This window comes from Diaphorina citri, unplaced genomic scaffold, assembly GCF_000475195.1.
Source record: "Diaphorina citri unplaced genomic scaffold, Diaci psyllid genome assembly version 1.1 scaffold1060, whole genome shotgun sequence".
Lineage (NCBI taxonomy): Eukaryota > Metazoa > Arthropoda > Insecta > Hemiptera > Psyllidae > Diaphorina > Diaphorina citri.
Window position 1 is genome coordinate 4,334 of NW_007378489.1, and position 11,611 is coordinate 15,944.

General features: G+C 40.7%; 3 protein-coding genes across 3 annotated transcripts; 2 read left to right on the top strand and 1 right to left on the bottom strand.

Moving 5' to 3' along the window:
- Nucleotides 1-252: 252 nt before the first annotated feature.
- On the bottom strand, nt 253-2,780 carry LOC113469398 (the record flags this gene model as incomplete). Its single annotated transcript, XM_026827061.1, has 4 exons — nt 2,030-2,780; nt 1,586-1,891; nt 1,516-1,525; nt 253-328 (listed from the first exon to the last, which is right to left on the bottom strand). Coding segments are annotated over exons 1-4 (1,143 nt in total), but the record flags the coding sequence as incomplete, so codon positions are not given.
- Nucleotides 2,781-3,441: 661 nt separating this feature from the next.
- On the top strand, nt 3,442-7,626 carry LOC103513989 (microtubule-associated protein futsch-like). The gene is made up of 5 exons (XM_026827062.1): nt 3,442-4,296; nt 4,668-5,896; nt 6,399-6,474; nt 6,840-6,976; nt 7,425-7,626. The coding sequence occupies exons 1-5, from the start codon at nt 3,514-3,516 to the stop codon at nt 7,624-7,626; spliced, it is 2,427 nt and encodes an 808-aa protein (XP_026682863.1). The 5' UTR covers nt 3,442-3,513.
- A 154-nt stretch (nt 7,627-7,780) lies between these two features.
- On the top strand, nt 7,781-8,743 carry LOC113469399 (classical arabinogalactan protein 9-like). Its single transcript, XM_026827063.1, has 2 exons — nt 7,781-7,805; nt 8,403-8,743. The coding sequence occupies exons 1-2, from the start codon at nt 7,781-7,783 to the stop codon at nt 8,741-8,743; spliced, it is 366 nt and encodes a 121-aa protein (XP_026682864.1).
- Nucleotides 8,744-11,611: the final 2,868 nt, after the last annotated feature.

Below are 11,611 nucleotides of genomic sequence, written 5' to 3' on the forward strand. Positions count from 1 at the left end.
ATGCAGTAATGTCTAATCAAATAATGAGTTATCATGATATTTTGTCAATTTTACCTGCCTTTTTATACCCGTGTCTATTTAGAAACCTATAGGTATAACTTGCCTTCTTTTGCGGGATCCCCTGTCTTGATGTCTTGTTTTCAAACATAAATGTAAAATCGATCGCCTGCGGCGGCCAATTTTTGGTCAAAAAGTTCCTATCTTAAAATGATCCCCGAGTCCTAATAAATGTAAGATTTAGGAGATTCTTACCTTTCTAGTGCGAAACACCCCCATAGCGTGTTGCCGATATTCCTTATCTAGATGATCATGTTGCGCCTGGATCCGTCTGTAACATAAATGACAACAATAACATAAATGACAACAGTGTAAATAAAATTCAAAGAAGAACATCGAGGTACTTAGCCAAAATTTGTTTCAGTCTAACTTGAGATCGACCACCGAAGCTAAGGACCCTCGCGGCCTGTCACAGCTGTGGAGTAAGTATGTAAGTAAAATGGGGTTTCAGGGTTTTACTGAGCATCCCTTAAGGGCTGGTCTCTCTCGACTGGAGAGATAGTTTTCCTTTGCCCTTGTGTAGGAAAACTAGCTCTGAAGTCATGCCTATCCTCTCTTATGAAAAGATACCAACTTTAAGAGAGGATCAAAAAAGGATTAAAAAAGTATAATACATACATATTTCATAGCTAAGGAATTTGGATTTCTGCTCATGCGCAGAAGGTTATCGTAGTATGGGAACTTATGAGGAAGTGCCAAATCTCTCTAAAATATCAGTGGCTTAGACCTTACACAATTGATCAAAATTTTAATCCACTCTGAGATTAATTCAAACTTAGTCCATCCCCCCTCCTACCCTTTCCCTCCCCCCTCCCTCCCCTCCAAGTTTGCAAAGCTTCCAAAAACTTTCGATACCTAACTTTTTGTCTGTATTTTAGGTGTTTGCTTTAAAAAGGCGGTCAGTCAGCCCCCAGAGTCCCTCAGCAACAGTGTAATAGAGGTAGCGAGATAGCGTGTATAACACCTATAAAACTTCACCATAATGACACTCGTACCAGATATACACAATCTGAATGATTTATCACTACAGGAATACATAAACATTATGTACCTATGTATATGTATGAACATGAAAAACGTATACCTACCTACGTACGGGATTTTTTAAACGTGATTTTCCCTAGCCGTTCTGAGGATTCTGAAAGTTTTCTCGGGCTTTTTTCCTCATTTTTCAATGGTAATTGTATAATTATCTTGTCTAATCAATGCAGTAATGTCTAATCAAATAATGAGTTATCATGATAGTTTGTCAATTTTACCTGCCTTTTTATACCCGTGTATATTTAGAAACCTATATGTATAACTTGCCTTCTTTTGCGGGATCCCCTGTCTTGATGTCTTGTTTTCAAACATAAATGTACCTAATAAATGTCAGATTTAAGAGATTCTTACCTTTCTAGTGCGAAACACCCCCATAGCGTGTTGCCGATATTCCTTGTCTAGATGATCATGTTGCGCCTGGATCCGTCTGTAACATAAATGACAACAATAACATAAATGACAACAGTGTAAATAAAATTCAAAGAGCAATGCGATGGTTGAGGATGAGGTAGTGTAGAGCAATGTGATCCATGCTGTAATGTAGAGCAATGCGAAGCATGAGCCACGCCATGCGAATCCACGAAAATATTCGACTTGTCAAAACTGTCGATAAATTCCGGACTGGTTTTCGGTTTCTTCATGATTTTCTTCAAAGGGAGACCATTCTTGTCCAGTTCACACTTCTTAGTCGGCACAGCACCCATGTCTTCATCCAACGCAAATGTCACGCGTTGAGATTTCCCGAAGGAAGATCTACTTGTACTGGATGATCGACCAAAGTCAGAGCTATAGCCTGATGACCCCCCACCTCGGTTACCTGCGAGCTCCTCTACAGAATATGTTCTCTTGCTGACGTTAGAATCTAGACGAATAGAGGATGCAAGGTGATGGCCACAGCTACAGGTGGACTTACCAAAGTCAGAGCTATAGCCTGATGACCCCCCACCTCGGTTACCTGCTAGCTCCTCTACAGAATATGTTCTCTTGCTGACGTTAGAATCTAGACGAATAGAGGATGCAAGGTGATGGCCACAGCTACAGGTGGACTTTGGTCTCCCACTTGGTAATGTATCACTCTTGGGTTGGCGGTAACTTCCTTGACTCAAAGATCTTTGTTTGAAGCCTTCATTACGTGCATCAGGATAAGATTCCAGTGACGAGTAGCCAGTGATTGGAGGGATGGCAGTTGATTTAGGAAAATATTTCGGATCAAGCTCAGAACTTCTTGAGTTGGGTCCTATCCTTGATAACGTATGATAGTAACTATATGGAGAAGGTTTGGCGTCTAGTACTGACTTCCCAGAATCAGAATCATACGATGTGCTCGTATTCAACCTTGCATTTCTAGCCAATGTTTTACTACCTTCTACACTAGCACACCTTTTGGAAAACTTCTTACGTCGATAATCATACGTGTCACAAGAGGAAGAGCCTTCAACATCAGTCAACACAGCAGAGGGAGCCCAGGATGATCTACCATAAGCTCCTCCTAGTTTGGAATCCGCCAAGTTTCCAAGACTTTGCCTTCTAAATATTTCAGCTGAACTTTTAGCAAACTGAGTTAACCGTGGACCTGGAAGTTTAGGTATGACACCCAATGCTTCGGCAGCACTGATTCGTTCTTTGGGTTTATTTTCAGTTCCAAAGAATGCTGGCGAGGAGGAACGAAGAACCTTTGACATTTGCAGATTTTTCCAAACTTTGCACAGCAGATTATTTTCCAAAAAGTTTTTTTTCGTTTTTCCGTTTTCTGTTCCTTGTGTGACTGACATTTAAACAGGTTCAGTTTATTCTTCTTCTTCTTCTTCTTTTTCAATTTTTAATATTAAATTTATTTAAAAGATTAAAAAAAGGAGAGAACAATAAGAACAACAAAATAACAAATTAAACAAAGTCCATACTCCCAAATCTAGGTCAGTCAAGTGAGCTTTGGTAGCGCGCCTGCCTTGTAAGCGCTAGGTCGCGGGTTCGATTTCCTCCTAAGCGGACATTTACCCTAAAGCCTTAAGAAGATTATTTTCGTTCTCGGAACGGCTGTGGCTTTCCCTTATCCTGTCCTTTCCTATTCAAATTCAGGATGATAAGACCTCGATTGGAACAAGACAAGGAATACTGAAAGCAAAGTATGTATTATCATGCCAGCCACTCACGCTCAGAGAGTCTGACAGACCGTGGTCTTACAGACCTTGGTCTGTCAGTCCGTCTTAACGTGGTGTGGCGGAAAAAGCTCGAAACCCAGGTCCATCAGACGGTCTGAGTGGCCGACTTTTAGGGAGAAAGAAATGGCAAACGAATGGAAAGCAAAAAAAAAAAAAAAAAAAAAAAAAAAAGTACCGGGACAAACCTATAGAAACTTTAGAAGAAATTGGCTAAACATTAGGTTTATGCTCGTACTAGCTATCGTATGTAACAGATATGCAGAGTGACTATCCTAGGAACACAAAACCGAACTCTTCAGCATTTGCCAGCAAACCTTTTACTTACCTCCCCACCCTACCCCCCGGTACAACTCCTAGTGCTATCATAGAACAATCAGCCATAGTCAATCCAGTCAACCCTATACAGAAAACTCAGAAGCCACTCCCTGTCCCTCCTGTACGAAGTTCTTCAACCGTTCTATCAACAGTACCAAACAAGGAGCCTATCACACAGAACGGCAATGGTTCAATACAAAATGTTTTGCCGAAAACAGGGCCTAAGCCCCGCCCCCCAGTCCCCCCACGTGGAGAAACAACCAGACTAACCACAGTCAGTAAGGGACCTGGCTTTAACAATTATGTCAACACAGCACCAAAAACAGTCGAATCTAAATTCGAAACCAATAATAGTGAGCTCGAATTACCAGTGAAACCTTATGCTGGTTCTGTGATAGACCCACCTCCTCCCCAAGAAATTGATAATGATAGTAATGTACCTCTTGATAAAGAAAACCATAAATCCAATAGTGTCAATAGTTTTCATGAACCTGGGCCTAAACCACAGGAACAACTGGTTAGAAAGTCAAGTATCAAGTCTCCAGAAGAAAGTAAAGAAAAGTATGTAAGGAAACCAAGCTTTGAATCCGGGTCAGGTAAAATATCGTCTGAACTAGAGGCTAAGTTCAATAAGATATTACAAGCTCAAGAATCTCAAGAGAAGTTGAGCAGAAATGCCTCTCAAGAGTCAGATAGTTCTCAGAAACAGACTGCAGAAAGCGAGGTGGTGAATGGATCTGATAAGACAAATAGCCGTCGAACATCTCAGGATTCCATTGAGAAACCAAAAAGAAACTCAGTTGAAATCCCAACTGATATTAATGTGTTTCGAAAGAATTCTTCTGAAGACACTGTCGATCACGTCCTACCTAGAAGTTCTTCTCGAAACTCAATCACCAAAAAACCGTGAATGAAAGGGTGGCAGACTTGTTTCTACCCCTCCATTTCATTGAAGCTGTCGAATTCTGTTCTGTCAATCAGTCTGTCTCCAATGTTTCAAAGTCTGCTCTGCTTTCCACTATTTACTCACTTACCATTTTCCCCTCTGTTTTTTTTTTTTTTTTTTTTTTTTTTTTTTTCCTTTTTTTGAGCGAGGTGGTGAATGGATCTGATAAGACAAATAGCCGTCGAACATCTCAGGATTCCATCGAGAAACCAAAAAGAAACTCAGTTGAAATCCCAACTGATACTAATGTGTTTCGAAAGAATTCTTCTGAAGACACTGTCGATCACGTCCTACCTAGAAGTTCTTCTCGAAACTCAATCACCAAAAAACCGTCCGCAGATTCCATAGAAGAATTAAAAGCTCAAATACCCGAACATTTAGAAAAAGAGGATGTATTTTTACAAAACTTTGAAGGTAAATTTAAAAGAAATTACTCCGAAGAACTGATTGACCACCAAAGTCGTGCTGAAACTTGTGTCAATAAATATAGGAGACATTTCTCAGAAGATTTGGGAAGTGCTAAACCACCGGAAGACGTTTCGAAATATTTAAGACGAAACTATTCCGCAGAATCTTGCGAGACAGATGAAACATCTTCAACCGATGAGCTCAATGTTGAAAATTCGTCCACCATAAGAGTAGAAACATTAATTAACGCATTGTCTATAGTGAATACTAAAAGTGAAACGAATCTAGCTGAGGTTGTAAAAGATGAACCTGTAAAGTCACTTATCAAGACGGTAGAACAGTCTTTATCTACTGATATTATTAATAAAGTAGCCCCCGATGATCAATCTAAAGAGACTTCATCTGAGGATGAAGAAGGTGCTACGGCCGACATTTGGGTCCGAACAATAGAATCCCCTGTAAAAAGAAAGCCACCACCTGGAATTGCAGAAAAAGCGGAAGATAAAGAAAATGAAATTGTTTCTAGTGAGATATCCATAGTGAGTGACGAAGTACCAAATAGCACAGATGATAGCAACTCCCTCAGTCAATTAGCTACAGAGAGTAACGAGGAAGAAACTAAAGATTCTAAATCCCTGGCACCACATTATACAGGAACTGAAAGTTTACCATGTAGTCGTGCTGGATCTAGAGTTGCCAGTCGTTCCTCCTCGCCAGCATTCTTTGGAACTGAAAATAAACCCAAAGAACGAATCAGTGCTGCCGAAGCATTGGGTGTCATACCTAAACTACCAGGTCCACGGTTAACTCAGTTTGCTAAAAGTTCAGCTGAAATATTTAGAAGGCAAAGTCTTGGAAACTTGGCAGATTCCAAAGTAGGAGGAGCTTATGGCAGATCATCCTGGGCTCCCTCTGCTGTGTTGACTGATGTTGAAGGCTCTTCCTCTTGTGACACAATAAATTGTATAAGGTCTAATATTTTAGGGAGATTTGGCACTTCCTCATAAGTACCCATATTACGATAACCTTCTGCTCATGAGCAGAAACCCAAATTCCTTAGCTATGAAATATGTATGTATTATAGGTACTTTTTTAATCCTTTTTTGATCCTCTCTTAAAGTTGGTATCTTTTCATAAGAGAGGATAGAATAGAATAGAATGGAATATACCCCGTTTATACTGCCAGAATGAGACTGAAAAGTCCCTTTACTCCCGCAGTCTAAACAAGGTCTCTGTTTTCCTACACAAGGGCAAAGGAAAACTATCTCTCCAGTCGAGAGAGACCAGCCCTTAAGGGATGCTTAGTAAAAGCCTGAAACCCCATTTTACTTACATACTTACTCCACAGCTGTGACAGGCCGCGAGGGTCCTTAGCTTCGGTGGTCGTTATTCTGGCTAAGTACCTCGATGTTCTTCTTTGAATTTTATTTACACTGTTGTCATTTATGTTATTGTTGTCATTTATGTTACAGACGGATCCAGGCGCAACATGATCATCTAGATAAGGAATATCGGCAACACGCTATGGGGGTGTTTCGCACTAGAAAGGTAAGAATCTCCTAAATCTTACATTTATTAGGACTCGGGGAGCATTTTAAGATAGGAAATTTTTGACCAAAAATTGGCCGCCGCAGGCGATCGATTTTACATTTATGTTTGAAAACAAGACATCAAGACAGGGGATCCCGCAAAAGAAGGCAAGTTATACATATAGGTTTCTAAATATACACGGGTATAAAAAGGCAGGTAAAATTGACAAAATATCATGATAACTCATTATTTGATTAGACATTACTGCATTATAAGATAATTATACAATTACCATTGAAAAATGAGGAAAAAAGCACGAGAAAACTTTCAGAATCCTCAGAATGGCTAGGGAAAATCACGTTTAAAATCCCGTACGTGCGTAGCTCATGCTTCGCATTGCTCTACATTACAGCATGGATCACATTGCTCTACACTACCTCATCCTCAACCATCGCATTGCTCTAGCTTACCTCACTCCCAGGCATCGCATTGCAATACGCTACCATCTTCACTTCAACAGGTAAGTCTTATAGAACTTAAGTCCTAGCTCTTCTCTTCTAGACTTATTATATTCAACTTGCATTGAAAGGCAATAGGATAGTCAATAGGGAAACTTTTCTCATCCGATGGAAACTAAGGGAAAACTAATTGTGTTTGTTGGAGAAAAAAAAAAAAGTTCAATACCTCCCTCGAGGTATAAGCCAATGGATTTCTACAAACCATTGGAAAGGTTCAAGTTTGGCCGAAAGGGATCGTTTGTCTTGGGAAAATATATGGGACACCTTTCTACTTTAATTATGTGTCAGCCGCAGGGATGTGCTCCCAATTTGAAACACAAAGAACGTTCTGAAGACACTTTCATATTTTATCATGAGAGCAGGGAGTCCCTACTCTCCCTAGCAGGGAGTAGGGCAAAGTGTGCTGGGAATCCTTCTTATAGGGAAAGTGTATTTCTTCTTTTTATTCAGACAGTGGCGTATTTACTTTTTCGGGGGCCCCAGCAAGGTTTCGCCTGAGGCCGGTCTCCTAGGCCAATGGACTGACGGGATGACAGGGATACTCCAAATTGTAGGCACTGGGGGGCCCCTTACTGTGTCCCTGCGGGGAGAAAATGGAAATCATAGGAAGGAAGGCGGAAAGGGGCAGACCAAAGATGGGATGAAAAGATAAAGTCAATGAAGATCTAAGATAGAAAGGATGGCGTAGAGGAGAAGCCCTAGACAGAGGATTGTGGAGAAGACGTAAGAATTAAAGACGGAAATACCGACCCCATAAAGAAATAGGATAAGGTTTAGTGAAAGAATGTGCCCTACGGGGCCCCTACATGGGGCTGCGGGAGTGGGCTGGACGTAAGTGTATTCAGGTCACCAAACCAAGGTCCAATTTATTGGTTGGACATTTGGTATTCAATGGACCTTATCGGTGAAGTAAGTCAAAGGCTCTTTTTAGAATCAGTGAAGCAAAATGTAACAGTAATAGTAACAATGAAAGCCCGGGTAATAGTACTAATAATAGTAACAATGAAACCCCCGGGTAAAGAATAAAACAAACAGAGAGAAATAAATATAAATTAATAAATTGGAGCGAAATAGGGTGAATGTACCAGTAGTCGACTTTACACCAGTAGTCGATCACTCGGTCATGTTTAGTTAATTTTAAGCTATAAACGTATAATACACCAATTCCCGATGGCTCACTGAAGTTAGACAACGTATACGTATCGCATGATGTTTGGTATCCGTATAATCAGGATGGATGACCATCGTATTGCTGGGTTTTCCTGGCCCCACTCAGGCTGAGTGAAATTAATGTGAGGAGGCTGGTCGGGTAGCTTTTCACCCATCAATTATTCAGAGACATTAAATCTTTTTTCTGACCCAAACACTCGAGCCACCTCCTCTTATAAGAATTTTTTGCTTCAATTATTTTTATTTCCCTTACACCAGAGTCCATGTCCACTCCTCCCCCTGTTATATCTTTCCCTCCCCCCTCCCCCCCTGCTGGTACCAGTGGTGCCACCCCCTCTGATGTACCTGTTGTTCCGGACCCTGCTCCTAGCTCATCGGTTACCGTTGTCGAAAATCATGATCCTCCGGCTGGCGCTGTTGATGATCCTTCTCCCCCAGCTGATACTCCGCCCCTGGCTGAGGTTGCTAGTGATAAGGACCCTGAACTGATACCTGATATGGATTCTGTTATGGAGTGTGACACTCCTCGTAATGCGGGCAAAAAGCGTGGTAATAGCTCTTCCCCTGTAAATGATAAGATAGACAAACCAGCACGTTGAATACACCAGTTCCCGATGGCTCACTGAAGTTAGACAACGTATCGCATGATGGTTGGTATCCGTATAATCAGGATGGATGACCATCGTATTGCTGGGTTTTCCCGGCCCCACTCAGGCTGAGTGAAGTTAATGTGAGGAGGCTGATCGGGTAGCTTTTCACCCATCAATAAATTATTCAGAGACATTAAATCTTTTTTCTGACCCAAACACTCGAGCCACCTCCTCTTATAAGAATTTTTTGCTTCAATTATTTTTATTTTACATTCACAAGGTCTCGAGTCTGTACCAACGGGTTTGCAGAGCTAGGACACAATAAGTTGTCATCACAGTCATTGACACAATACGAGCCATATGATAGCCCTTGCCAATGATCTTCCTCTATTGCTGATATTTACGAAGTGCAGTAGCAGACCAAGGCAGTAGCAGGGGGCCAATGAAATTATGATATCCATAAATTAAAGAGTTAAATCGAAATGACCTTAAGAAAAATATACTATGTATTATGGACTGTCAAACTTTCTTGACTTGGCGGGGTGGAGAGCTACCGCACACCTTAATTTATGAAATGGTTTCACTTACAAGTCTTACAACTGCCAGTCTAGTTAGCTTGGTTGGTAGCACGTCTGTCTTGTAAGTGCTAGGCTTCGGGTTCGATTCCCGCCCGCGGCGGATTTTATCCTGAACGGATAATGTTCGTTCTCGGAACGGCTGGCTTTCTCCGATCCTGTCTTCCTTCTCTCTTCGAATTCGGGATAGATAAGACTTTAGCAGTAACTGTTCGATTTATCAAACCTCTTTAACATTACATTTTACCTGGACCCAGATATTATGAGTCCATTAATTGAAAATTGAGTTTTTCATACTGGGTGTCTTAGATGTCAGGTCCCTCAAGTTCTTACCTCAAGTTGAACTCCAAACAAGTCTCGAGAATGATAAAAGGAAGAAAGTTTGACCCCTTCAAGTCTTCAGTCCTTACCCAAAGTTAAAAAAAGTCAAAGTTATGGAAGTCAAAAACGTAACTCTCCTAATATACATACTTCGTGTAAGTCTCTAGGACTTAGGCCTCTAGAAGAAAAGCAAGAAAATATAGGGAAAAGTAGATATGAAATCATTTGATAATATACGAAAGAAACAACTAAAGAACAACCTGTTGACATAAATAAAGTCCCCAACTAAATACTGAAATAGAAATATTATTAAACTTGTAGAATGAAATGAATTGTCGATGAAAAAGGGGATTTAGATAAAATTCAAAATAAGATAAATTTCAAACTAGCTAAGTCACCGAAGAGGGTCCTAGGCATAGGAAGATCATCATGTCACATATCTTGACCTTTCACAGCACTGCCTCTAAATGACCTTGAGAGGTAAGTTGGTCACTAGAACTTAGCACTGGACACTTATCAGCTCAGCCAATCAGAACAGAGAGTTCGCATTCTGGTTAAGATCCTCGTTGGTACTAAAATCCAAGTGAACAGAGATGGACAAGGTACGAGCCATATGATAGTATGATAGCCTTTGCCAATGATCTTCCTCCATTGCTGATATTTACGAAGTGCAGTAGCAGACCAAGGCATGGGGCCAATGAAATTATGATATCCATAAATTAAAGAGTTAAATCGAAATGATCTTAAGAAAAATATACTATGTATTATGGACTGTCAAACTTTCTTGACTTGGCGGGGTGGAGAGCTACCGCACTCCTTAATTTATGAAATGGTTTCACTTACAACTGCCAGTCTAGTTAGCTTGGTTGGTAGCACGTCTGTCTTGTAAGTGCTAGGCTTCGGGTTCGATTCCCGCCCGGGGCGGATTACTTGAATGCCTGGAAAGGAACAAAGGAAGAGAGAGAGAGAGAGAGAGAGAGAGAGAGATATTTGAGTGAGCAATGGTCGTCACGCTAAACAAAAAAGTAAGGAAAGAGTCTGAAAACTGGGCCATCAAAAAGAAAATTTCAATTGTAAGATAGGTACACCGTTCTAAAATTGAAGGTTTGCCGCGGGCTCGAACCATCACCAGACTAAATCACAGCCCTAACCACTATGTACACCTTCTGAGGTTGATGAATTTGAACCAATTATTCCGTAAGAAACAATCATCAATCAAATGAAATCAGTTTCATTGAATTATGTATTCATATCTTGCGATTCTGAATAGGTTTTCCTTTCCCTCCACTAAGGCGTAGCCTCCAGATAGTGATCAGTTGATCACTAATGGTACTTATCATGATTTACGCTAGAAATCCTGGGCGGATTTTATCCTGAACGGATAATGTTCGTTCTCGGAACGGCTGGCTTTATCCGATCCTGTCTTCCTTCTCTCTTCGAATTCGGGATAGATAAGACTTTAGCAGTAACAGTTCGATTTATCAAACCTCTTTAACATTACATTTTACCTGGACCCAGATATTATAAGTCCATTGATTGAAAATTGAGTTTTTCATACTGGGTGTCTTAGATGTCAGGTCCCTCAAGTTCTTACCTCAAGTTGAACTCCAAACAAGTCTCGAGATCGCTCTGGATCTCGTTTGGTGATGATGAGGTCTCCAGGGCTGTCAGGTCCCGTCATTTTTCACATGGTACCCGGAAATCTCGTCAGGATGGGCGTAAGCTCGATCTAAAACCAAAGGAAATGGAGGACTGATTATAGAATACTCAATACTGACTGAAAACTATCGAACGATTAGTCCAATGTTGATGAAATTTGGTGAAAATGTCGAACATATAAACGGAATTTACGGAATAGTTTTTGGGTCCCAATAGACTCTCAGGGATTTTTGGGATAGCGCGTGGGCTATAGGCTATAGCGTGTCTGTCATGCGGCATTACATCAATAAGTATCTCATAAACGATAGAAAAACGATATTAG

Bases quoted from the DNA above. Each gene is read 5' to 3' on its own strand.
- LOC103513989 (XM_026827062.1), top strand. From the start codon at position 3,514: ATGCAGAGTGACTATCCTAGGAACACAAAACCGAACTCTTCAGCATTT. The intron at 4,297-4,667 runs GTGGTGAATGGA...TTTTTGAGCGAG, and splicing joins AACAGACTGCAGAAAGCGAG to GTGGTGAATGGATCTGATAA. The intron at 5,897-6,398 runs GTCTAATATTTT...TTTATGTTACAG, and splicing joins GACACAATAAATTGTATAAG to ACGGATCCAGGCGCAACATG.
- LOC113469399 (XM_026827063.1), top strand. From the start codon at position 7,781: ATGGGGCTGCGGGAGTGGGCTGGAC. The intron at 7,806-8,402 runs GTAAGTGTATTC...CCCTTACACCAG, and splicing joins GCTGCGGGAGTGGGCTGGAC to AGTCCATGTCCACTCCTCCC.